The following is a 27,562-nucleotide window of genomic DNA, read 5'->3' as shown; positions in this document are numbered from 1 at the left end:
ATGGAGCAATCCTGCTGAAATGTCTCTCACTTGTTTTATCAGAGAAGTGATCTCTGCCCATGAATTTTATGCCTATAGACTTTTTTAAGTGGAATATCTTAAAAAATAAAATATATCACACCCTGCCGAAAAATGCAGAAATTCTTAAAAATAGAATTCGTAACGCATGTGCGGAGATCACTTCTTTCATGATAAATCGCGTGAAGGAAAATTTCATGCGCAGAATTGTTTTATGTTTAAAAGAAGATGGTGGTTATATTGAACATTTATTATAATTTATTACATTTAAAGATCAAAAATATTTGTCATTATAAGTATATTTTATTATATTTTTTTACTATATTCGTTTAAATTTATTTATTAAATTTACGTTATTAATATATGTTAATATATATTAATATTTATTATTAAATATTATAATTAAATGTGTTATTAAATACAATGTGTTATTAAACAAATTTGTCAATTTATTAGAATTGAATATTTTATATATATTATTATTATCTATATTATTAAAAATATATTACATATAAATATATAATATATATTTTATCTATATTATTAAATTTCGCTATTATTTACTATAATAAAATGATAAGATTTCCCTTTCCTTACTCCCCGTTCAACTCGCATTCTAATCTTATTCAGCGAGTCTAATAAAGTAAGCTCTTAACGATGGGTATTCCGATTTAATGATGTGTATGTTGCGGAAACACCCTGTACATTCATAAGATTATTATCATCAGAATAGAATTCCGGAGCACGGAAATGCAGCCAAAATGTGATAAAACGTTAATGTTATCCATCCATGACAGAAGATCTGTAACTTTGATCATCAGTTCTCGTTTATTTACATAAGCTAATATATATGAATTGCTACTCAATTATTCTTATCATCGATATACAAATTTCTAACTTTTACCTTCAATAATACAAATTGGATTGCTTTTTAACATGACATAAATTTTTCATAGATATTTGTATCGATGAGACGACATTTTCAATTATTGTTCTTGAGACTTCGATCCGTTTACTTTAATTCATCAGCATCAAATAAAAGATTTTGTCCATACAAACAAAAGACTTTATTCAACTCACTTTATCCGATTTTACGAAATGGTCAAATTATACATTTTTTGTTAAAATTTACTCCGCGAAAATTAAATCGCACACACACACAAAATTATAAAATATTATATAAGATTTATATAATGAATCATGAAAAGCTGTTAAAATTTGAAGATAACAGATGAGAGAGTTAAGAATATTCTTAAAACCTCGGCAATAAAGAATATAAACAAATCTTAAGAATGATATTATGTGGAATGAAATGAAACGCTTTATATAATATGACTTTTCAGCATTGTCTTTATATGAGGTTAATACAAGTGGAACACAATTCCCTTAATAATTACTCTGGCAACGAACTAATGTTATTTCTCTCTTTCCAAGCTATTTCACACAGAACGATGTTAATTTCGCAGTAACAGGGAGAATTTCGTTCTCATCACGAGCATGTAATGCCATCAGAATTCAATTTTGTTCGTAAACGTTCACGTATCTACGCATACTAGGTGATAAATTTGAATGATGTAAAGTTGAAGAGATATATGTTGCAAAATAAAGCTATATTGCACTTTTTGCCCATTATTTTATTGAACTATGAGTTCATTCGTTGTTCAATCATTCAAGAACGGATGCGCTCCGATATCGAAAATTCCATTGAAGATTTTATGACTCTTTTAGACAGGATTGTGAACTCGATTATTCTTCAACTCGAGTACTGTAGAGTATTTTTCGTGAAAAAAACCTACCGATAAACATTTTTTCGAAGACATACTATTTATTTTAAAATGAAATTTATACATAAAGTTCTTTAGAGTAATTAAAAGTTTCTTACAGTAATTTAATATCTGATTTAATATCCGATATATAATAATATCACAATTAATTCAATTTTACCTATTTTTTTTTGTAATTAATGTAATTATGTATACAGATTATTATTTGTTATCCTTCATTTATTTTCTCATAATTTATAACGCTCGGGATTCAAATATTACTGAAAGATACACGTTTTATGTGATAATTTAACAAACATATGTACGACGCCTGTGAGTAGAACATAATTGAGTAGAACAAAACCCGTTCGAACAATTATTTTATTTTTGCGCTTAGAATGGCAAAACAAGACTCAACCGAGTTTCGTCTTTAGGAGTGAAGCTCCTAATTACAGCACATAGAGCAAAGTACTATATCGAACTCTCGTATTCTCTATTCAGCATAGTTTCGACAATTACGTGTCCTACATCCTTTTACTTTCATACTGCATTGTAACGCGATCACGTACGCGCTCGACTTAATTACAATCTTACGCGACACTAGATATAGCAATCCATTGAAATTCTCGGATCGAAAGGTTCGCGAGTTTCACGCTGTGATATATATATTTCCTATAGAATCTTCCTATAGAATCTTTAAATACATAAGTTGAAACTAATTTTATATGAGCTCTATTAATCCATATATCACATTAAGATTCTTTAAATATAAACGAGTGTTTTTCTCAAAGTGAATATGATTTGAATTTAATTAGAATTTACTTTAGATTCATGAAATATTTGAATTTTATAATTTAGTATATATTAATATTGTATATATTAATATATTAATATTTTAATGTTAATTATTAAATATATATACCTAAGTGGCAAAATTTTATCGCATCAAAGAGAGAATGATCACAGCAATCAAAGAGATTAGATATTAGAAAGAATATAAAAAATATTATTAAATATTACTAAAATTTTTAATTCTTACATTATATAATTTAACTTGACTTTAAGTTAATTTAAAGTTTCACATTTCTTAATCGACATACAAGTTTGAACTTTAATTAGAATTTCATGGAACTTTCACATCCGAATTTACGGCTGTTGAAAGTTTTGTATTTTAAGATGCAACACAATTTTAATTTTGCAAATTTTCAATATTTTATACAATAATTTTTATACAATAATTTTTATAAAATTTAACAGTTTTTATTGACATATAATTAAGATTTTCTTACTGTCGCAAATTATTGCTTATTATTGGGTTTTGCCAATTTCCAAGTTTTGCTTTGATCAACAATATTTTTTAGATCGGTATAAATTTAGCTTTAATAAAATCTCGTTCGTTTTGATTTAACGAAATATTTTTATTGTGTATTGATTATGCTGTACAAATTTTTTATATACCTTTGCTTCAATGGTTATTATATTAATATAAAACGAGTATGCGAACGAATGTCAATGGAATAGAGTCAGGGGTTACTACCTACTTGACCGCATTTGAGTCACATTTTTGCATTATCTTGAGGAGAGGAAAGAGGTTGCTAGAGAGTAATGGATGTTGACTGTGTCAGTATCCTGTCTAACGTTGTTTTCGTCTCGCAACAAGGATCTGTATCGATTGGCGGTATCCTCTATTTACGAGATAGCAACGGTATGCTCATGCATAGTGAGCGCGAAATCACGTGGTTCTGTATGTGAATACAATTACCTGTATTAATCGATTATCGATAATGTCTTGTATTATCAGCTGTGATTGGTTTTATCAGAAATCAATAACGTTTAATCTGAAATAAGATAATGATAATATAATAATAATGTATATGTAATGGCATAAAATATCTAATGAACGATGCATTACTATAATCTACATTTCAGATAAAAGAAAAAGAGATATCCTTTTAATTAAACGGCATCATGAAGATGTAGGAAGATTATGACATACATGTCGCTAATTTCAAGTGCGAATTACAATTTTGTCCAACATAATAACTGTTTCTTTCCCGTAAAAGGAACATCGTCGTTCCTCCGTCCTTAATAACACGCTATGGCCGCTTATTGCATCAAGACCAGACGAGCTCTGGCAAGCAGTTAGGCGCCACTTCCGAGAGGAGTATAGAATTACGTTTAGTTAAGCGGGAATTCTATTAAGACCACCCTATAATTTTTAATAAATCTGTTCTCTTTTTAACACATGATAATGTCACATATAAATGCATTATTTCCAATTATTCCTAATTTTTCCAATTAGTTTTTATTAATTGAATTTTATAGTATAGAATTTTATATTTATATATTTTGTAGTATTTTATAGATATGAAACTTAAATCGCTCTTTTATACTTTGACGAAAATTGTGTATATGTGAAAATTATAACAATAATGCTTTAAATGAGCATTATGATGATTTAGTTTTATTGTTTCTCTACGTAAAATGTTAAAATAGTTCTTTTTAAGAAATAAAAATTCCTATATGTGCAATTACGAAAAATAATTTAATTTTCTACATTTCACATTTTGTATTATTGAAAGCATTCTGGGCATTTAGTTTTCTCGTTATCACTCAAAAAAATGATCTTGCAACTATAGCAAAAATTTTCTAGGTGCCAAAAATTAACTGAGGCAGATAAACGATTAGCAAATATTGTAATATCGTATATATGTTGCACGTAATCAATCTAAATGACAGAGACAGAATTTATATCTGAACTGTTTGTGAAATTTAGAAAGAAAGTTTTTCTGTGGCGTCTATCCATGTTATAATCAATCCATACTTGTTATAAAGTTTGACTGTAGTACACAGAAAATACTAGCAGCAAGAACAAATGAATATATAATCCTAAATTTTCTAGCAGATATTGCTAGAATGTTACTGCTATAAATTCTAGCTGAGACAAACGATATTCTATCAGATACAAAAAATAGCGATAAATTTTGGTTGCGACATCTAAAAATATACCTACATTAGCAAAACATTTTTTTGAGTGATCATTAATATTCATCAATTATTATTAAATGGAATTTATTATTATTAAATGGAATTTCATCAAAATTATTGTTAAATGGAATTTTTTTGATCCAGCAGGATTAAATAAATACCATAAATTCACCGTTTTTCGAGCTCGCCCACATTAAGTCGCAAATATCAAGCTCTCGGGCCGCGTCGTTCTACTTCACATAAATATCCTTCGCTTCTTATCCTCTTTGTATTGTATCAGTATTCGAGAGCCGACCCGCATTTTCATTATGGGAAGTAGAGTGCCAAACAGAGTTGCAATAGAGAGAGTGTGCGGTGCGAGGCGAAAGCGGCTGAGAGAGAGAAAATCGTTTTTCGTTCTTTATACAGCTAAAACCCAACATCCCTCGTTGCGTGCGAAGGTCCTAGCAACCCTTAAAGTACCATGGACCGCCGTCGCTGACGCCAACGCCGTATCTACCGCGGTATCCATAGCAACTGAGCACATGCGCGATGGGGTGATTCGGTCCATCCGCCGTTGAGCATACCAAGGGGGTGGTTTTTCGTGTTGCACACCCGGGCGGTTAGCTGGGCGGTGTCTGCGGCCTTCACTTTCCTCCCGAAAATCGAAGGCTACGGGGTAGCTGTTCCTTTTTCCTCTGCCTTTCCTCTTTGTCACCTTCGTTTTCCACCTTCTTTCTTCTTCTTCTTTATTAACTCTTTTATTTTCTTACCTACCGTTTTATTTTCCTTCGGTACGTCTATCCATCCTATTGTTATTATTTTCTTCACTTTCTCTTCTTATCGTTTTCGCGTCGTGTTGTATCTTTCCATCGAGCTCGTGTTGTCTAAAAGCCTCTTTTGGTAAGCGTCATGATACACGTGACAGCGGGACTTACGAGACTGTCATCATACATCCCTCGTAACAGTGCACGTGTCAAAACAAGAAAAAACAAGTGAAAGTGTCGCAGCATCGAAAAGATACGAGCGTCGAGCGTCTCGTGCATCCCTGGCAGGGAACAAGCTGGAATTTTAGTCGTCTATAGCTTTCGAAGACCCTCGAGAATCTTTAAAGGGTTCTCGAGCGATCTCGACGGTCGTTCGAGTTCAATTCTAACCGACGGTGTAAAGTGCATGGGAAAAGCCCCATCGTCAAAACCGAGAGATCGTACACCGCGTGGATGCGACGCGGATCAACCGAGCTTTTCCGCTGCGCCAGTGAAACTTCCTGATCACGTGAGCAGCGCGAGGATAGGTAGAAGAGTGAGAAGAGGGGAGGTGAGAGAATTGAGAGAGTGTGTTATAGTCAACGATACGACGAGAAGCGAGATACGTATTCCCGCGTGGAAAGCCGCCGATGGATCTCCCGATTCTCGTCTACTAACGAAAGCAGTTACGCCGATCGATTATCTGAACATTCGCAATTTCGAAAATCGCCGTCAATGTCCCAGGCGATGAGGTTTCGCGGCGTCGCCGATTCTCGAATCGATCATCGCCGTGCGTTGTCTTCGTCGACGAATTCTATCGTTAATAATTCGTGTAATACGTGAGACGTTTCAGTGAACTCGATTTTGTTATCATGAGCGCGAAGATAGGGCATGCGGCGGCAAAACAGCTGATGCGTGACAGCTCAACACGCGGCCCTTGTGACACAATTGACCGGCCAATAGCGCGGTGATTTAAATAGACGATTTATTCGTGTGCTTCTCTTGCGACTATTACTTGGACAAAGTGGCGAAAATCGGACCGGCCGTGCGTGTGCCGGTGTAGTATCCATCCTCGGTGGATTGTGCGATGCGTGGATGCGTCCAATTTTGATCGAAAATGACCTGATTTCATTTTCGGAATTGATCGTTCCTGGAAAAGAGAGAACAAAAAACGATTTCTCTCATCCTGCGTATTCGTCGCTGCTATTCCCTTGCAGATTCTGCAGGAATGTTATGGCACGTCCACAGAAATGGATCTTCGTGGATAATTACACCGCGGTCCGATACCACTGCCAGATCGATCAATGTCGTCAAGTAAATCGCGCGCGCTTCCATGTTATTTTAATAAAGGTATTATTCTACTTTGTTGATCTTTAGAAGATCATCGATCAGCGCGAAAACGGATGAGTATAATTAATCGCAAGTCAAAGTCTCGAATATCTTTTACTTTATTAAAAATTGAAAGTAATTTATTTAAAAATTTTCATCAAAGTACTTATGTCTATTTATATATTCTCAGTTATTATTTAGATAATTCGGAGAAATAGTAAAATTTTGAAAATATTAAAATATATTGTAGTTGTACATCGTAGTTTCTGTATTTTTCTTCTTTTTAATTTAATATAGCTTTAATTGCTATAGAAGTATCTTATTCACAATTCTTATTGTTTTATATAAGAGAAATATAAGTATAATTTAGAATCTAGAAATTATATATGTTAAATTACGATATTTTAATATTCAATTTAGTAATCTTGTTTATTAGAATATTAGTTATTTCAAATCTCCTTGATTATAGAAATTTCTCAACTTCAAGATTTACTTCTAAAGTTTACTTTTCGCTCGAGCTAATAATAATCACATAAAAGTTTGATCGTATTACTTCTTTTTTTTCTTTCTTCATGAAAATATTTGCAATGCAATTGTGATTCTTGCCAACACTCGGTTTTGCGACGATTCCATCCAAAATACCACATTTGCATGGTATACTTGCCAAGTACTGCAAACGCCGCGATATATAAATGTATGGACAATTTTCGTCATGTGTCGTCCAATATGTCTCGTGAGAAAACGATATTCATGCCATTTCTCTGATAATGCAACTGCTCTCATATGCATCGACATGTTACGCACGAATTAATTTCATCAGTTATTTCCATTGAAATTGACGTAACTCTACCAACACGCGTATCTCGTTATCTCATTCCCATAATGAATATTTCGATCTACACGTTGAGCATTCATAGCTTCGTCAAGTGATGCGTGAAATAACGACGACCATCTGCTTGCATAATACTGGTCGAAAATGCACTTCTACATCTGGACTTGACTCTTCTGCAAACGCGAAACTGCAGCCTTCCAGCATACATTACTTAACGAGAAGTTAATTAGAGGCTGCATCGATTAAGTCTTACCTAGAATCGAGCGAGTAAAAAAACATCCATTCTTAATAAGATGACATTCTTTACTTTCCTCTTTCTTACTCATTTCATTTCATTTTCGTTCTTGTATTATTGAGAACACGACATTACGTTCTGTTTACGATGTTGTGTTAAAATGACGTCAGCCTCATGCCATTTTCACAACGAATCTCATGCTACTCGTAACCGATCGTTGCGATGTATAGACGCGAGATTTATTGCTCCATTCGTATTGCGAACCGCTTAACGGTACGCTCTAGCAACGTTTCTTTCGTTATCGCATGCATTATTACTGCACGAGATATTGATTAACTGCCCTCCATTTACGAATATCTCTGATATATTTGAATTTAATAAAACGTAATGTACCTATCTCTCGTTTTTATTATTAATTTATGTTTCTCAATGAAAAAGGATTACGCTATATCTAATAGAATTAATTACATAATTGAAAAATGTAGAATTTTGAGATTATTATAGAGAAATACCAGTGATAAATATATTATAAAATATAGTTCCATATAAAAAAGACATATATTTCAAATAGATAACATAGATAAAAAATATTCGCAAATTATATAATTTTGTAATATTAATATAATTTTACGTCATACATATAATTTTATAATATTAATATTTTAAAGTCTTTAAAAAAAGGCTAAAATTAGTATAAAAAATTAGTATAAAAAATAAAATAAATGTGAAATAATTTATATAATATATTTTTCAGTAAAACTTATTTTATAAGTTACTTTATTAATGCATAAGTTACTTTATTATACTTTATTCTGTATTAATAATTGGATAATTATTAATACAGAAGCGATTAGAGAGCTAAACATAATTTTCCTGTATAAAGTTTGTTTATTGAATACGATTTATATCTCCTTTCCAAGCTTCGATTATTGGAACAACTTTTACCGCGTTAACAAGTACCTCGCACGAAGCCTGAATTAAACTAGCCGGAAAGCTGAAGGATGCTGTATGGTCTTAATAGCTGCCTTTATTTTTCGTTCGCCTCCTTTTTATTTTCTCTTCCTGCCTTTCACGAAATGGTAACTCTACACTTTGTTTTACGCTACAGGCAGTCTTGCGAGGTAATATAATGGTATCTTGTTATTTTTTTTACTTTATACAGAATTGTTTGTCTTACTTATTATATTGCTAAAATAAGAAAGATATTACTTACTACATTACGCGAATAAATTATATTTTAAACATCTCTAGAGAAAAAATGATTCTGTAACTTCACACAGACGATTATTATAGATAAAAATGTATCAAATATTTTCTTTTAATTTTTGTCAAATATTTATATTATTATCTCGTATTTAAAATAATAGTTTTATTATTATTATAGATACTTAGGAAAATGGCATCAAAGAAATTTTTTAAGGAATGTTACGTTAATTTTTTATTCTTTAGCATGCGTAGAAACACAAAGATTCAAAGATTTACTTACTTTTCCATAATATTGACTATATCTTCAAGTAAATCTTTTTATCTTTTGGATAATGAATAAATCTTAAACTATATTTTTATATTAATTAGATTTAATTTTCTTAGAATATTTTGTTTAAATTTTTATTTTAGTATTAGTTTCCTTTATTACAAAAGTTGTCCAAAAAAGCAAAAGCATAAGTTGAAAGCAAAAGAAATAATTAACTTTCAAAATTAAAAAACAAATACGTTCAAAAATTTACGAAAAATTATGTATCTGAGTCAAATTTACTTGCAATCAAGCGATTTAATTAATATGATATATGTATGAAACATAATTAATTAAAATTATTAACGAACTATTAAGCAATCAAATTTCATATAAAATTTGTAGTGTTCAAAATATTTTATAAAAATTTTATAGAATTAATTTTTAACTAAAATTGTATGCAATAACACACACACACACACACATCTGTATAGCCAGGATATAATATAGCATATATTTTTATAAGAACATAGGCATTCCTTGTTTGTCAAGAGAAAGATGCACAGCCAATGTTAAAAAAGCAATTCCAGATTGTGTCATCCTCGCATGATATATGATAGTTAAAACTAAACCTATTCTTTGTTCGTATTTTAATTTTCTTGTTGCTCTCTTCGGATTCATCTTTTTAAATTCTGTTCGCAATGTAATTATTGATTAGAGTTTATATTTACGTGCATGAACCACCTGTAGATAGTAAACATATTCAATCGTTTCAATTTTTACTTACGCATTATTTAAATTCGTGTGGTAATAATAAATAATACTTAATATAAAATACAAAAATGCTTTTATTTGATATATAATCTTTATACTTATAAAGATATACTACATCTGATATTAAAATATTAGTTAATAAATATATTAAATATGTTAGTTATTTGGATTCTTGAAAATAGAATTTCAGAAATATACTTTTTTCTTCATATTCTCAATAGATTCGTCAATAGAAATTTAAAACCATTTTTTATCTCTACAAATTATAAAATGATGCTGAATGTTACGATAGAAATCATACAATATAAGGCAACAAATTAAATATAACATTATTATGGTTTCAATAGTTGTGAGAAAAAAACACATGAAATAATATATCAATATGTTATATGAAAATATTAGATATAAAAAATATTGAATATAAAATTTTATTGTATTAATTGCATTTATAAAAATTTTTGATAAAATTGTTTTATTAAAATTGTTATCAAAATTATCAAAGTTTATTTGATTGAATGAATACTATAAAATATTTAATTGTTGAATAAAAATATTTAATTGTTCTTATTCATACTTTTACGACATCTAAATATATTAATATATACGAGAACTGTATATAATGCTATTAAAAATATAATTTAATGCTATTAATGTGAAAAATGTAATGTTTTATTCAAAATCTATGATAGTATTCAAAAACCTTATTTGCTTTATTTTTCTGGAATTTTCTGATTTTCTATGAATGATAAGTATGATATTTCGGTTTTCTGACTATATAAATTTTAGGATAAATTATTTACACATCGAAATAAAAAATTATTAATTAGTATATAATTATATATAATAATTAATATATTATATTTTGATATATATTCATTAATATATACATATATCATATATTGGAAACAGAGACTGATATACAATATATGTAGATAATGCTTTTATTTTATTTATGTATTATTTATATATTACCAGATAATCATGTAATTTAAATGCAAAGATATTATATATTAGTTTATAAATGTTCTGCTCTGGATTTCACACATGAAGCATACGGATAAGCAGATAGTTAAGCTACAATAATTGTAACAATAATTCCGCTTCAATTTCAAACTCGTGATAATTTCGAGGTACATTGAAATTATTGATAACCATATATATATAATCGTTGTGTAATCATATAATGTAAAAGATTTATAAACAAAACAAAGTTTTAATAACAAAAATCTTTTTTCCCCTTTAAAAAGCTGTGATTCACTTTGTTTTCTAAAAACGTTTTATAAAAAACATTTATAAAAACGTTGCGATTATAAAAAATAAATAATATTTTTAATATCTGCTTGTATGTTTAATAGCCATACATATACATATATTTACTTACATTGATTGCTATCTCGTATATTATAAAAAAAATAATTAAAATTGAAAAACTATCATTTGTGCCAATAATAAAAAATTGCTCTTTTGCATTAGAAATAAATTCTTAGAATGTATAATAGAATTTATAATGGAATTGGGCTTACAAAACTATTTATCTTATTAAAAATGGAACATGCGCATAACAATGTATTCTGTCATGCAAAATAGTCGAACAATTGCGAACGCAATTCAGCTGTTAATGACGAGAATTCCTGCCGATTATATCATATGATATTCTTTCAATTCGTTAAATTTAATTTCATGCGTTGGATTATGATTTAAAAAATCTGCTATCCCATGAAAATTGGTAAAAGAGATAAAAAATTAGTAAAAAGAGATAAAAAAGAAAATCGATACTTTGAGTCAACAAGCCGAACTGATGAAATCAAATTTTCGCTAATTCTATTTACACATTAAGATGTTGTTTATATTGTGCATGAAATTGGACGATTTATCTAGAGTGTGAGAGATATACAATTTTATTTTTTAAAGATTTTATACAGCAATTTATATTAATTCTAGTATGAATAATATTTTAGGATAAAAAAATTGTGATCTAAATAAAGCAATGTTCTTAACAGGAAAGATATTTTATTATTATTTTGAGTAATCTTAAAATTTTACATTATTAACTAATTATTATAAAGCTTCATCACGTATTATTATGCTAGACATTTATTATGCATAACATCAGAGAGAAAGACACGCGCTCTCTATATAGCTTCAATGACACTGTTCTCGCTTAATTATTCATATTTTGTTATGATGGAATACGGTTGGAATTAATTTTATTTTGAAATGACAAAATATTTGCTACTTTTATTTAAACCCGCTGCTGAAAAAAAAATATAAAATTGAAAGCTTTTTAATCATAAAAAATAAGCTACAATGTATAGCAATGGCTTTGGATCTAGACCAGAAAATGAAAATTTAATTAGAGCATGCTTCGCCGGATCCTTACACATTTTTCACTCACATTAAATTCAATTCTAACTTTTTAAGTTGGACAAAAGAGTAGCGATGAGGTAAATGAATAAAATTGAAATGTGAAAGATCACATTCAAGATAATGTAAATGAAAGAATTAAACATTTTTGACTGAATATATAAAAAGTTAAGAACGTAAAAATTAATTTTATGCTGATAAAATTTAAATGATTATTTTGATAAAGAGATAGATTAATAGATTAATAGTAAGATATGTATTAAATATAAAATTAATTAATTAAAAATAACGTATATAATAAAAAAAAAATATAAGATACATCTATAAATGTATGTGTGAGTATTATTATATTCTAAAAAATATTATTTCTATGATTAATTTTGTAACATTTTAAGATACTAAAATTTTACTGGAATTAAGTTGAAAAAAATTTAACAATTTTGATCATATCAAAAATTCAACGAAAAGTGTACAATTTTTAAATTTTACGTCATAAACATTTTAACCATTTTAAACTGTAATAAGGTTAATTTTCTGACAATCTGCGTTATTTTTTATAACACCTGAACAAAACGTTTATTAAAAAAAATTAATCGTCATAATTTAATATTATATTGGAATAAAATTGTTGTTGAATAAATTTGTTTAAAAAATTAATTAGAATTTGATCAGACCATTATTAATTAATGTTTTTTTTTTTATTTTTTTAATTTTATTATCGATTATGTTTGAACTTTTATAATATGTATAACACTTTCGATTAATTCAAAAAAATTTTTTCCAATAATAAAAAAGATGGAAATAGATATTGAAATAATTAAGCAGAAAACAGAAAAAATCGAAAGAAAAGAGATTGCTGCTTTGTGTATTAATAGGATAAAATTAAAAATTATATAAGGACATTAAAATAATAGCAGATATTTTTATGTTTGAAAAGCCATGATTAAATGGAAGAAAAATAATTTGAAATGCAACAAATTAGAATTGCCAACAAATAAGGATGGAATTAATATAGCTAATATTTGAAAAAGGATGGAATTAATATAACTAATATTTGAAAAAGTGATTAATATTTAAAATAAAAAAAATATCATAGCTTTTCTCTTTGATTACCTTTTTACTTTTTATAAAATTATTTCTATTCTATCTATTTTTAAAAATTTTATTGTGAATGACATATTGAAAAAAATTTAATTAAAAATTTAATTATATTGAAAAAAAATTTAATTAAAAATTTGATTAATTATCCCTAACTATGATAATTAGATATTTATAATAATGGATTTCATCCAATATTTATAATGATAGATATTATCTAGTGATAAATATTTAAAATATCAAATATTGGAAATATTGAAAATATCAAATTAAATCATATATCCTATTTTTTTAATAAGTAATACTCATTTTTTATAAATCTTTAATTTTTTTGACAATAACAGAACATTACTGCAATTTTTGCCAAATGTTCTATCTAACTTTAAAGTTCTTCAATAATGTTCTTTGAACTATATCTACCGTTTCAATTCCCTGTAATCTCGTGGTTCGATTTCTCTTTTTCCTATTTCGTTTTGTCGCACGACTTAAGATGAATCAGAAGAAGAAAAAAGGAAAGAAAGAGAGAAAAGGAAAGAGAAACTTATTTTTCGCTCTTAAGTCAAATAGTGAAGACAAATATGCTTTTGAGAGAATAACAACTACAGATCAGTTTTTATTATTAAAAGCATATATACATATAGTGCATTTTTCAATATAGTGCATCTTTCTTCTAATTCTTCTAAAAGAATGAAAGCAAGAATGAATTAAAGAAAATCATATTACAATGTTAGCTAGCAGTGTTTCTTTGTTTCAGTCTTCTGGTTTCTTTCGTAAAAATATATTATCAAAGAAAATACGGCGACTATGCGATTCTTTTGTGTGAATGAACATGTATGTGTTATGTTAAGAAATTATAAAAAAATTAAGTTTTAAATGTTTATAACTGCAATTATATGATATGGAATTGTAGATGTATTGTTTTCTTTTTATATAAAATATCAGAGATATATTGGATACAGAAAATAATATCAATATGGGAATGTATAAAAATATAGAATATATTATTTTATTATGCGATGCAAGGATGCAACAATTTATATATTCGTAAGCTTATTTTTTTATCTATTTCGAAATAAACGATTAATATGATTTTAATAATATAATTTTATATAGTATGATTTTTGTTCTTATATTCATCTCACATCAACACAAAAAACTAGATCTTCAAATATTCTTGTACAATTCTAAATTTTGTCACAGCGCGAGAACATCGATATTATGCGTATGTTATTAATACGAGTTCGTCTCCAATCTGTATCCCTCTATTTCCGTTCGTTTGAAGTCTCACTTCTATCAATAATTCTGACAGTACGTCGAAATGCGGAACGGTTTGCGCAGGTTGACATCGAATCGAGATCCTTATAGATAATGCTACCCGGATATTTCCATGAATCCTGTTATCGGCGATTTCCTCTTGGCATAAATAGCTCTAACTCGATACATCTTGAAACAACTTTGACAGTTATCTGGAATAGGACTGGAAATTATCGAGATATCTAGAATTTATTGAAAAATATTGCTATTCATGAAGAAAGAGAAAGTATGCTATTTAAAATAAAATATATAGAGACTGTTTTTTTAAGAATTTTATGTTTATTAATTCATTAATTAAAAAAATATATATATTAAGAAAATAATTATTAAGAAAACTATATCATGCTAATTTCTGAAAAAATCTCCAGAGAAAGATTATTTTTTAAGTGAACATCTTTTTTAAACAAGATTCATTACATGTCGTTGTGTGTGTGTGTGTGTAAGATTATAGGATTGAAAATCGATAGATAGACTTTTATCATATATAATTAATCAATGTCATGTAATACAATTTGATTCATATTGATATTTATTTGTTAAAATTATCCCTGCATAGTCCAGTTTTAGAATGACCTGTATTCAGCTAAAGATTCGAATTCTTATTCGTTTCTACAGTTTTATATATCAATATTTCATTGTCAGATATCTCTTAGCGAGTTTGTCAGATATCTTTTAGCAAATCTTTTATTGATCAATGTAAAATTATTGATTGTTAAACTTATTAAACTTTCCGTCGGTCATTTATATTCTTAGTTATGAGGTGTTTCGTAAATACATTGATATTTCAGGTAAAAGCCAAAACATCAATCGAAATCAATCAAATTATCATTGAAACTTGGGTTGAGAATACGTTCTATAAATTATGTTATCGGTATTTTTTTCTCATCTATTTGAGGAATATTCCATTTTAGAAATTAGAAAAATTGTATTTGCGGCGATTTACATCCAATGTGAAATTGCTGTAGCAATTTGTATCATCGATTACAATTTAATTAATTTAATTAATTTTTTCGGGATAAATGTAAAATATAAAATGCTTGATATAACATTTATATATCTAGCATTAGTTAAAAATATGTTTATTTATCTTCTCTTGCTATTTTATAGAGGTAATTTAAATAATTATATATGATTCATTCAGTGCAATAATTATCTGTTTGTTTTCTTTATTATCTAATAGATTTCTATTTATAATTAAAATTTAATTTAACATTTAGTATACTGTTAAGATCTTATTAAGCGCATTGTTCTTCGTAACTATGCAGCAGCAGGTTCTTGACTGTCATATAAATCTAATAGAATAAATCGCTGTTGTAGCTCTACGAGTTTCATGAATGAACTCTTGCAATATTATTTGAAACTCAAAGTTTGCTACGAAGATGGTCATCAGTTGCGGTATTTCCATTTCATGTGACTACGGTCTTTCCGAAGTACTTTCCGAAATCCAGAGTTTAATCGAAGTCGACATGACTATCTTCCTAAACTTTATCGATTTCCATCAGTGATACCACAACTTAACTTTCAAATTTGCCAAGAAATACGTTCCGAAATCCTGAAGTCTTATAGATGGCTTTTCATGTTAACGGCGATTTTCTATTGCGGAATGAGCGCAAGTTTGTTCATTACGCTTGATTTCGTTTGTCGCCTCTGTAAGATTAGTTTAGCTCATTGAATTAAACACGTTTACGAGTTTGTGTAGAATTAGAATTATATGATACTTGTATTTAATATTTCTATACCTTGAACTGTTCTATTTTATTGTACACTCGTAATATTTGGTTTAACACGACAAATAATCATATTTAATTTTAAATAATTTTGTGATATCGCGCATCTCTTTTATAAAAATTCGTACTTATTTTGTATATTTCAATATTCAAATTTTGCTCAGCTTTGCTTATATTACTGTTGATATATTTTGCTAAATATTTTTTATAAAAATTATAAAAGTGTAATAAATTAATAATATATATTATATAAATATGATAAAAATATAACATTTATATTTATATTAGATGTATTTAATGTTTTAATTAAATTCATTTACTCTACGTAAGCACCGCAATTTTAAAATATGAATCGGTGTATGTCTCTTTGAATTTATTTTATTTAAAAGATTTGAAATAAGATTTTAATATAAAATTGAATTTTTTAGAATTTTTTTATTTTTGCCAATTATGATAAAAATATAGCATTATTTATACATAGCATTTATTGTGAATAAAAGAAAATTATGTGTGATGACTATATTTTGATAGTTGAATTTTTATTAAATGAATTTTATTAAATGGATGATTGTTAGAGAATATTACAAAGAAAACAACATATTTGCGCATTTTACGAGCACATTTATATCACAAAATCTTAGATTTGATAAACTCAGTAGTTTATTTGGGATGAAATCCAAATTTTGCCCTTCTGCTGATAGTATATGTCATAATGCAAATTTTCGCTTATTACTTATATACAAATTTCATAAAGAATATTAATTTCCATAAATCTGATCAAAAATGTAATCCGGTTTTTCTCGCTTCTCACGTTTTTCCTACTTTTTATATTGCAAGAGCCAGCAATATGTTGTTCCACATTGTTTACATAAATGAGAGAATGTAGAAGTGAATGCAAACAATCGAAGCTTCGCCGATCAAATAACGTTTCCGTTGATTTCTATACTACATTCTATGACAGATAATAGATATATCGAAGGTAGAGAAAACAGATTCGTGATGGGGTATGCCACTGTGCCTCCATTCTTCATCGCGCTGTTGTTACTTGGATTTACAACACTATCCCCTCGTGTACGTTTTCACTTTATCGTACTATATCATATTGTCAGTAAAACTGATGAACGAGCGCGTTTGAGATGATAAAGAGACTTCGATTTCCTCTGAAAAATATTGCGCTAAACATATTTATCTATTAAAAACACATTTATCTAGATGCATTTAGTTATATTTTTACATTTTATTTGATGCATTTAGTTATATTTTTACATTTTATTGTACTTTAAATAAAAATGTATATATTCGTACTTTCGAAAAATACTAATAAAAGGAGAAGGAACCAGGAAAATTTTAAATAAATTGTAGTAAGTGCAATTAACATGAATAGATGTAAAATATTTGACTATTAATGTGGCTGTAATTTTTATTATGCGTAAAAAGAAAGAAAGAGAGAGAGAGAAAATTTTTCAAGCAAAAAACAGATACGTATACACAATTATCAAATGTAAATGTACGATATGCTGTCATAATTAGCGATTAATGTGGTATTACACGTCACGGAAGATAGCTTTCCATCAAGCGGATGAAAATTTCAATAATTGGCTCAGTTGCTCACATTGGTCCTGACGCTCCAGATCCTCGCGAAATTATCGAACTTATTAATTGAGAGCGTCGTAATTGCTTCCGGCCAATCTTGCTGGAGCTTGGCAAAAAATAATAATTGCAACAGCTGTGAATAGAAACTGTGAATAAAATATGGTTCAATTATCAGCATACAATGGAAACACGATTGTGTTTAATTTTTAACTTTGTTTCTTTATATTTACATACCAAATACATTTTAACAATTATTATTGTTGCAAAAATTTCCTAATCAATATTTTTATTAAAATAGATCGCAGAGAGATAGACAATCAATGAAATGAGAATATAAAGTTTTAAAATGTGAAAGTAAAATTGTGCTTATATTTTATATTTCAGATTTTTGCTAATAAAGTTCTTAAATTGCCATACATATACGATTGCAATTTAAATAAAATATTAAATCTTTTTTATGAAAAGCTAAAAAAGCATTCTTAATGCATTATGTTTCATGAAATATTACTAATTATGTAACATTATTAATTTATATATTAAATACTTTTAATTTAAAATTATTCAGTTATTTACATTTAGTAAAAAAAATTGATATATATTTCTTAAAAATGAGAAACTCAATCTTAAAGGGGATACGTATATTAGTTTTAAAAGAAATAAATTTCTTTTTTAAATAAATTTCAACAAATTTCTGTATTAATATAGTTTTAAATGACTTCGATTAAAAAAGATAAAATTGAATAATTATTACAGCAATTATTTAAACTGTCGACAATAATAGAAAATAAGAAGAATATAAATAAGATTTCCCAGTTTACAAGAAATATTGATAATTAATTTCTAATTTGTCTTTTTGTATATGCATCTATTATTTGTTGTACATAGGAAAATAATTATTTAATTAATTTTTTTGAATATTTTCTTAAATTGTGTTTTACTTCTCAAACATTTCTTTTATCTCTTCTTCATAGATTCTTCTATTTTATATTATATATGTTTTTATACTTGTATATTTTAATATATGATATATATGTTCATATATATTGTATATTAAAATATAAGAACGGATCTAATTCTTTGCTTCTTACTTTTTATTCTATATTGATGAAGAAACTCTATTAATATATAAATAAAGAAATAAAATGTTAACATACAAATTAACATACTAGTTGACAAATGCTAGAGAATAGAAAATTTTATTGCTTTACGAAAAATTATTGTCTAATAAATACCAATCAGCTTAGTTTATAGAAATACAAAAATGGCTTCTATGCTCCAAAATATATTTATTTTCTATGATTGTTTGTTTTTTATGATTTAAAAAAATAAGATCAATTCTTTCAAGAAATTACATGTACAGAGCGAAGTAAAACATTTGATTATTAAAAAGAAGAAAAAGAGAAAGAAAATTAAAATTAAATAATGTAATTAAATGCTGAAAATATCTATATTTATATATGTTCAATAATTAGAAAAGATTGTAGATTTAATTACTGAGATAAATGCATAAATTCTTAAGGAATAGGTGAAAACTTAGAAAAAGACTTTTAAACATTTTAAAAGTAAAGAACATATATAACTTAACCGTAATATATTCGAGACTTAACTTGCGATTATACAGATTATCTGTTTGGCATAGAAAAAAAAATCTCATTTATCTTTCAGCATCTTCCCAACTACTGACAACTTGATAGACCTCGATGCTTCATAAATTTTTCAATCTCTATGTCTATAATATCTTGCTGGTGAATCAAATTTTGTCTTCCTTCACTAAAGATAATATTATCGTGTGTTTAATTCATAAGAGATATATATTTACAGTTTTTAATGTTAAATAATTATATAAACGCTATTGAAAAAGGGTGTTGCTAAAGTGTCTTATCTCGTTGTGATATGTGTTTTTCATGATGCGCGTGTACGTTAATTAAATTTTAAAAATAAATGAAATATATATGTATATTAATATGTATATTAATATATATGTAATTAATTATAAATCACATACAACTATCACGTAATTAAATAAAATCTTCAAAAAGACTAGTAAGTAAAAAAGTCTAAGAAGTGTACTCGTGACAAGAAGATGTCTTACAACTTTTAAATGTGATATATAAATATTCAACAGTGACATAATGATGAGAACATACGAAAAAAACGTATAATAGTGACTAAAGTTAAAAGAGGGAGCAAAATATGTATCGTAAACAACTTAGATTGCGAAGTTGTTATTCAATGATTATGACAATGTACCTGACTTCAATCCAAAGTATGATGGTGAATATATTCTTGCAAAACTGGACATCAATCTCTTAAAGATATAATCTTTTAAAGTTATAATAAATCAAATTTGCGATTTAAAAAGGAATAACAATGCGCGACTTATATATTCTGTTGATGGTGGGCGTACTTGTCGTCTCGACAAGTACGAAATTGTCGATCGGTCAGACTGGTCATCAAGACTTAATCAAGATCATCAGCAATAGCTCATTGCAAAATCTCAACGTTGGCATGATAGTGCCACATAAGAATTTCGGAGCACGAGAATACAATAAGACCATCAACAATCTTATCTACAATCTGTACAAAGATCATGCCAGGACAAAGAAGTCGAAGTTCTCATTTCTAGACAAATATTGGCTGCAGGTTAACCATAGAATGATGAAGCTCACACCGAGTCCGACAGGTAAATATTTCCGTAACAGATTGAATTTTGAAGAAAAAAGGATTTTTTATTTTCTTATTAGATATATATATAATGGCTAATATTATATATATCTTATATTTTTTTATTATATAATTTATTACATAGATATAGAGAGAGTTCGATGTTTATTTAAAGTATATAATTTTATTTCAAAATGTTTTCATTAAAAAGAATATGCGCGCGTTATTGTTTACGATATAAATTTCTTAATATTTATATCCTGTTCTTAAAATAGATTTTTATATTTTCTTTATTTTCTTAATAACTACTTAATAACTTATTTTTATTTGCAATGTAAAATATATTATAGAATATAAACTTATATAATGTAATAAAATCTAAAAAAAAACATTATATATATAATTTTCTGCAATTAATAACTTTATATTTTAATTATATTTTAATGATGTGAATATTCATTTCATACTTTGAGGTTGAGATTAAAAGATATATATTAATTCTCACTACAGCTTACAGCGATTTATGAGAGCTTTTGCTAAGAATCTAATACGTAAATAAACATCTACATGAAATCGAGAGAAAATAGTTGTTTGCTCTCTCAATATAACTGATGCTTGTATTTTTCGATTAATATTTGAGATGATAAGGTGAATGAAGCGAAATTTACCTTTGCAACCATATTTTTTTCATTAACATTGACAGTATGACATAATATTATGATGATATTACAAAGTTATATAACAGAATTATAAAGTTTGCATTATGTATATTTTTGCAGCCAAATTTTTATCAATGTGCAAAATTTCCACAGCTGAGAGTAAATCTACTAGAAACAAGATTATTTTCAATTGTTCATTTTGTGATATGTCTTTTTGTTATTCGGTAGTATTTGAAGTTGTATGAACATCACCAAGCAAACACGACTGTATGCGAACTCTCTTGTAATTTCCCGTCCGACAACATTGGCCAGGAAGATTTCGCCGCGGGAAATATTTCTCTACGCGCTGTGTTTCCCTGTGATGCACGATCTGTCGGAATTAACATTGGCGCGATGCATTTCTCCCTCATCCGAAAGATATCCTGACATCCCGATATTTCAGGTTTAACTCACACATTGACAATGGGGGATAGATGTCAGTGTGTTTACGCATTTGCTGTCATCCGGTGTATGATTTCCGCAGAAAATGTGATATTGGACAGCATGTGATATTTGGACAGCATGTTAGCTGTTCTAATTTCGTTGTTTACAATATCGCAACTGCGATCATACCATTTTATAGTAATAATGACGCTGTGAACTTTTAACTACCTTTTTTCCGCTGATATAAAAAAAGAAAGACAATAACAAAAAATGATTGCCTTATTAGCTCTTAAGGAGTCATAAAGTAGAATTTTTTCAACATTCTTTGAGATTACAAAAAGTATACTAAATATAACCATATAAAATTATGTGGGATTAAATCTTATTTTGTTGTAGTTTAATTTTATTTCTTTGAAATAATTATAATTAATAATTATACCAAAAATAAGAAATAATTATACCAAATATAAAAAATAGTCAAATTGATATAGTATGGATCTAAATATGTATATTTGAGATTAAACAATTTAATTTATTTTGTGTAAGTAACAAGTTTGAAGAACATTAAGCAACTATCGATCAAACTCGTATTGTTTTACCATATTAAACTGCTGGGTATTAACTTTCATTATAGTCCTATTTACGGAAGCTCTATTATAGTCTACACAAGCTAGATTTAGATATTTACTCACTTCCAGTGTGCATTCAATTAAACTTGCGTCCTTAATTTGTGTCTTACAGTGAGAATATTTGTAAGCCATGTTTTATACTCCAAGTTTTTGAATTTTGTCGTAACGTAATGCCGAATTTTCCTAGACGGATTTTAATGAAGATAAACTTGAAAATTTGTAATTGATAGTAAACTGTTACGTATTAAACACGCATAAAAAATGCTCTGGCTAAATACGACAGAATAATTAAACAAACAAATACAATTTTTCTTTCATTTTCTTCAATTTAATAAATGATCAACAGTGCAATTAAGTGTAATTAAATATATGTAATAGAATCATTGCTTAATGATAGCATAATGCGAATGTATTATATTATATTAAACAATTATGCGGCATAAGCAATTATTTTATATGATATAGTATGTTAACTTTCTTCAAAACAATATTTATTTTACAATATTTATTTTCTATATGATGTATATTTTATATAAAATTTTCTCTATTATATTATTATTAGTATAATCTGAAAGAAAAAAATAAAAAATTATATATCTTATTATTTTCTATATTTTCAAGTATATTTTGAGAAAATAAAATAATCATTATCTTATTATCTCATTAAATTTTGCTAATTGTTCGCTAATGCATTAAAAATATTATATGATGTTGAATGTGCCAACTGTGTAAGAAAAGTAATACTGTAATTGTTTCTTCCTACAATCATACCTAATTTCTTCGTGAATTCTCATTTAATGAATCAAATAAAGTTACAATTTGTTGAATAATATATAGCTCTAAAAATGAATAAATACAGTTAATCGAATTAATAGAAATTTGCGCCTAATTGCAGAATATTTATTCAGCAGAATATCTATTGCTAGTAAAAAAAAATAACATTATATATAGTCAGACATGATAAATAAAAGAGTTATGCTCTTATAAGCAGAAAAAAGAAAGCGAATTATCTAGTTGTATTTATTCTGGAAGGCAAACATCGATCAACTTTAGGAACATATAGTTATAGAAATCTATTTTCCATACGTTCAATTGGCTGATTAATTAATAGTGCGGCTAAGTTGGTTATTGATATACAAACGTTGAGCCACAATACTCAAGGCAGCATTTCCAAGCTAATGTTTCCGATTATGGCAGAGTGATCATTATTAATTATTGGCGAAATATTTTTGTAGGTAAATTTGATATATCAGGATTATCGTTATTGGCATCAATAATTGTTGGTTAAAATAAATGCAACCAATTTCTGGTTCACCGATGCAGATGTGTATTATTAATAGCTCGGAATTAGTGAAATCCTATTAGGTTGTTCACATGTATTATGTTTACAATAGAATAACATCGGAAATGCAATTGCATGAAAGAAAATAATCTTGATGGATTATATATTTAATTATATTCACTGAATTTAATAGATTAATTACGTTGTCGTAGATTAATAAATTACATTAGATTGCATTTTCTAACGCAATATTTATTAGTGCATTGCAGAAAGAAATTTATAATTTGCCAACGTACAAAAATAATTGAACGCCGCTATAGAATTGAATAAGAACAATATATCATTTATTTGACAGTCATCAAGTGAGACGACAACAGAGTTCACAAATTTGCTAATTTCATTGCATCCAATTTAAATGCCGTATGCTGTTGTATGCAAAAATCCCTCCCTTTCTTCTGACATTTTATCAGGAATTATTAATTTTCGCGAAACACGCAAAGTCGTAAATAACCCATTTATCGTTTAAACCGAACACCAACGGGATCGTAAATAATCTGCTCGTTAATAATACTTGACGAGAGTTTAAAACAAGCGGCTTTGGCCTGTCGAGTTCGTTGCCCATTCTGCATTTTTATCGTTTTCAGAAATATGAGTATTGATAGATTTCAAAACAAACAAAATATTTTAAAATATTTTTTACTAGTTGTTATATATATATGAAATTTTTTAATGGACGAATGAATAAGATCCTTTTTTTTACTTGGATGCTACTAATTTTTTAAAGGCTAATAAAATGTGCAAAAAATCTGAAATAAATATTCCATATTGAAATATTTGTAATGTTTAAAATGATACTAAGAAAATAAAGATTTATGAAAGTACTATTTGTATATAACAATTATTTGCAACTAATTTTATTGCGACTAACAAATAATAAGTATATAATAATACTTAACGAATGTAAGTATATAATTTTAATATATAACATTAATCTCTTTCTTAATTAATAATACTTGTAACATTAATTCATTTGAATTAATAATAATAAATTTTATTTTAATTATAAACACTTATAAAATGCATCACATATTTGCTTGTTTTCATTATACTAAATTTATTTGGCATTAGTTTATCTTAGCAGACTACACGTTCTCAACAAATTACGAACGCATGGTTGGTAAAGCATTATAGCACATCTCAGATACGGGATAGTTTCTGATCAAAGGAATTACCTTAATCGATTTGTTGTTCCTTGGTACAGATTTAGCTACTACATTTTCATTAAGTCGAAACTATACTATATATACTATAACATACGTGTAATACATTGTAACATTTAAAGAAAGTAAACTATTTATATATATTTATTGGTTTAATTTAATGTAAAGATTCTAGAAATATTTTGCAGATAGCTATATATATGAATTATGATTATATAAGGTGTCCCAAAACTCATAATCAATCTTTCAAAGACAGATTCCTGGAATCATTTGGAGACAATTTTTCCTCAGCGATAATGTCGATGAAGGCCATGTTTGAAGGTCATTTTTTGCATGTTCCCGATTTTTGTCATTATATATCTTTGCAATTAAGCCTTAAATTAAAGCTCAAGTAAAGTAAACTCTATTTAAAATTAATAAAAGAATGTGGTTTTGTTAATATTTTATTTCTACAAAGCTTAGTTTACGAAAAATCCTTTATTTCCAATCACTTATAATTCGAAAATTGTTAGTGCCTCGACATTTTCATTGAGGACAAATCGTCTTCAGATCCCAGGAATCTGTCTTTGAAAGATTGATTATGAGTTTCGGGACACCCTGTATATATATATTTATATATTGTAAAAATTATTTTAAAAAAGAAAGAGAGATAACATGTATTTGATAACATATTTCATCATTTCGCTTTTATTTTTTTTAAAAGCAAAAAATGGCAAATTACATTTGTTGATAATATTGTGTGGCATATGGTATGGCTAATTTTACCTTTGGTGCTATTTCATTTTGGCAAGGTAATGAATATTATTTCATTATAGCTGTTATGGCTTTGTTGATGATAATACGATACGCAAATGTATACAGTTTTGATTATGCTGAAATAATGCTGGTTAGTAATTATATTACAAATCAAATTAGTTAATGGTGTATTTTCAGTCTTGATATCAAAAGTACAAATAAGTTATCACTATACGTATTTTATTTGCTTTTAATAATTATTTATTTTTATTTAGCAATTATATTAATTTGTTGAGAAAAATATGGGGAACGTAAAAAATGACATAAATTAATGATGATACTGATGTATTAAATTAAATTAATTATATTAACGTTTTATAATAGTAACAATAATTATTTCGATAAATTACCAATTGCATAAAATTTGAACATTATTAATGTACGAAAATGAACGCACAATATATTTAAATCATACCTTATTTTTAGTTTGTTCTTAAAGTAAATTTTGTGCAAAAGCATTTAAACATATAAAATAGTAATAGACAAGAAGATTTCGCAAAAGTAAATACAGAACATTTAAAAGTGGAATATGATCACATGTGATTAAAAACTGCAAAGAAGTGTTTATTCGGGAGCATAGAAATTTATGAACTTTTATATTAAAATATTTATTCGCAAATTTTGATAATCTTCTAATCTATAAGTATTATTAAACTCAAATAAAGTAATATAGATATAAAAAAACGCGTATATTTTTTAAATATGTCTGAACATTCTTAAATTGTGTATTTATGTAAATATCATATATTCAAACCATAATTCCTACAAGATGTTTGAAAATTCGAAATCCATTGTGTGTAGACTATATCGATCATCGGACAAGACCAGTCAACTTTTTCATAAACAATCTTTTTTAAAGTATTTGAAAGTAGGAGAGCATTCATATTTCATGAAACAACATTATATATCATGTGAGTGTTTTCGAAAGAATGTTTTCAATCATGTGTAAATGCGACTATTAAATGAGAATTGTGAAATTCGAATTGCGCGACTTTAGCACATGCAAAATCGTTTCCGACCACTGTCAACAAACAAATTTATTAAAATTATTTATTAAAATTATATCACCATTCCGTAAATTACAAAATTTCAATCTGCTTCTCTTTTATGAAAATCAATACAATATTTAGTTCTATGAATACATTTAGTTTAATAAATAGTTGGTGAATTTCATTTGAGTTTAACAACATATATCTATATTCTATATGATTTTTACTTTTACTCTTGGAGCAGAAGTTATTTGCATAAGTTAAACTAAATAATACAATTTTATTTTAACACGATAAAATAAACCACATACAAAATATAAAATTAGTATTCTTTTTACGAAAAAATCAAAGTACTATTAGTTTTCGAGACAAAATCAATGAGAAAAATTAAAAAATTTTTAAAGAATATGATTGAATATAATTGAAAACATTAGTGTTTGCCTAAATTTAAATAAAATAACTCGGGGAAAGATGCTGTACCTAATTTTGAAAAGTAATATTTTTGTAATTATTAATAATGAATAAAAGAAAATAAAAAAAAATAATGTCATATTATATTTATATCTCATTGTCAGTTATAAATATAATATAAAAGAATGATTGCACATTGTCGTTTCATTATCTACACTAAATACAAGTTAAGTATAAAGATTAGTATATACCTTTTATCGATCAATTTAAAAACCTA

General features: G+C 27.1%; 1 protein-coding gene across 6 annotated transcripts in view; it reads left to right on the top strand.

The window, feature by feature from the left end:
- The window catches only part of LOC105254467 (glutamate receptor ionotropic, NMDA 2B), a 176,159-nt gene that overhangs the window by 108,449 nt on the left and 40,148 nt on the right, over positions 1–27,562 (top strand). The window contains exon 1 of one of the 6 annotated variants that reach the window (XM_011263155.3): positions 20,506–20,896. The exons of the other annotated variants lie outside the window; for them this stretch is intronic. Coding sequence (XP_011261457.1) covers positions 20,584–20,896 — 313 coding nt within the window. The 5' untranslated portion in view covers positions 20,506–20,583. Of the gene's footprint in view, positions 1–20,505; positions 20,897–27,562 lie in introns of those variants that run through there. 6 annotated transcript variants of the gene reach the window in all.

Source organism: Camponotus floridanus, unplaced genomic scaffold (genome assembly GCF_003227725.1).
Source record: "Camponotus floridanus strain SB8 unplaced genomic scaffold, Cflo_v7.5 scaffold61, whole genome shotgun sequence".
Taxonomy (NCBI): domain Eukaryota; kingdom Metazoa; phylum Arthropoda; class Insecta; order Hymenoptera; family Formicidae; genus Camponotus; species Camponotus floridanus.
The sequence above is the reverse complement of the archived record's forward strand: the minus strand, read 5'-3'. Positions and strand labels throughout refer to the sequence as shown.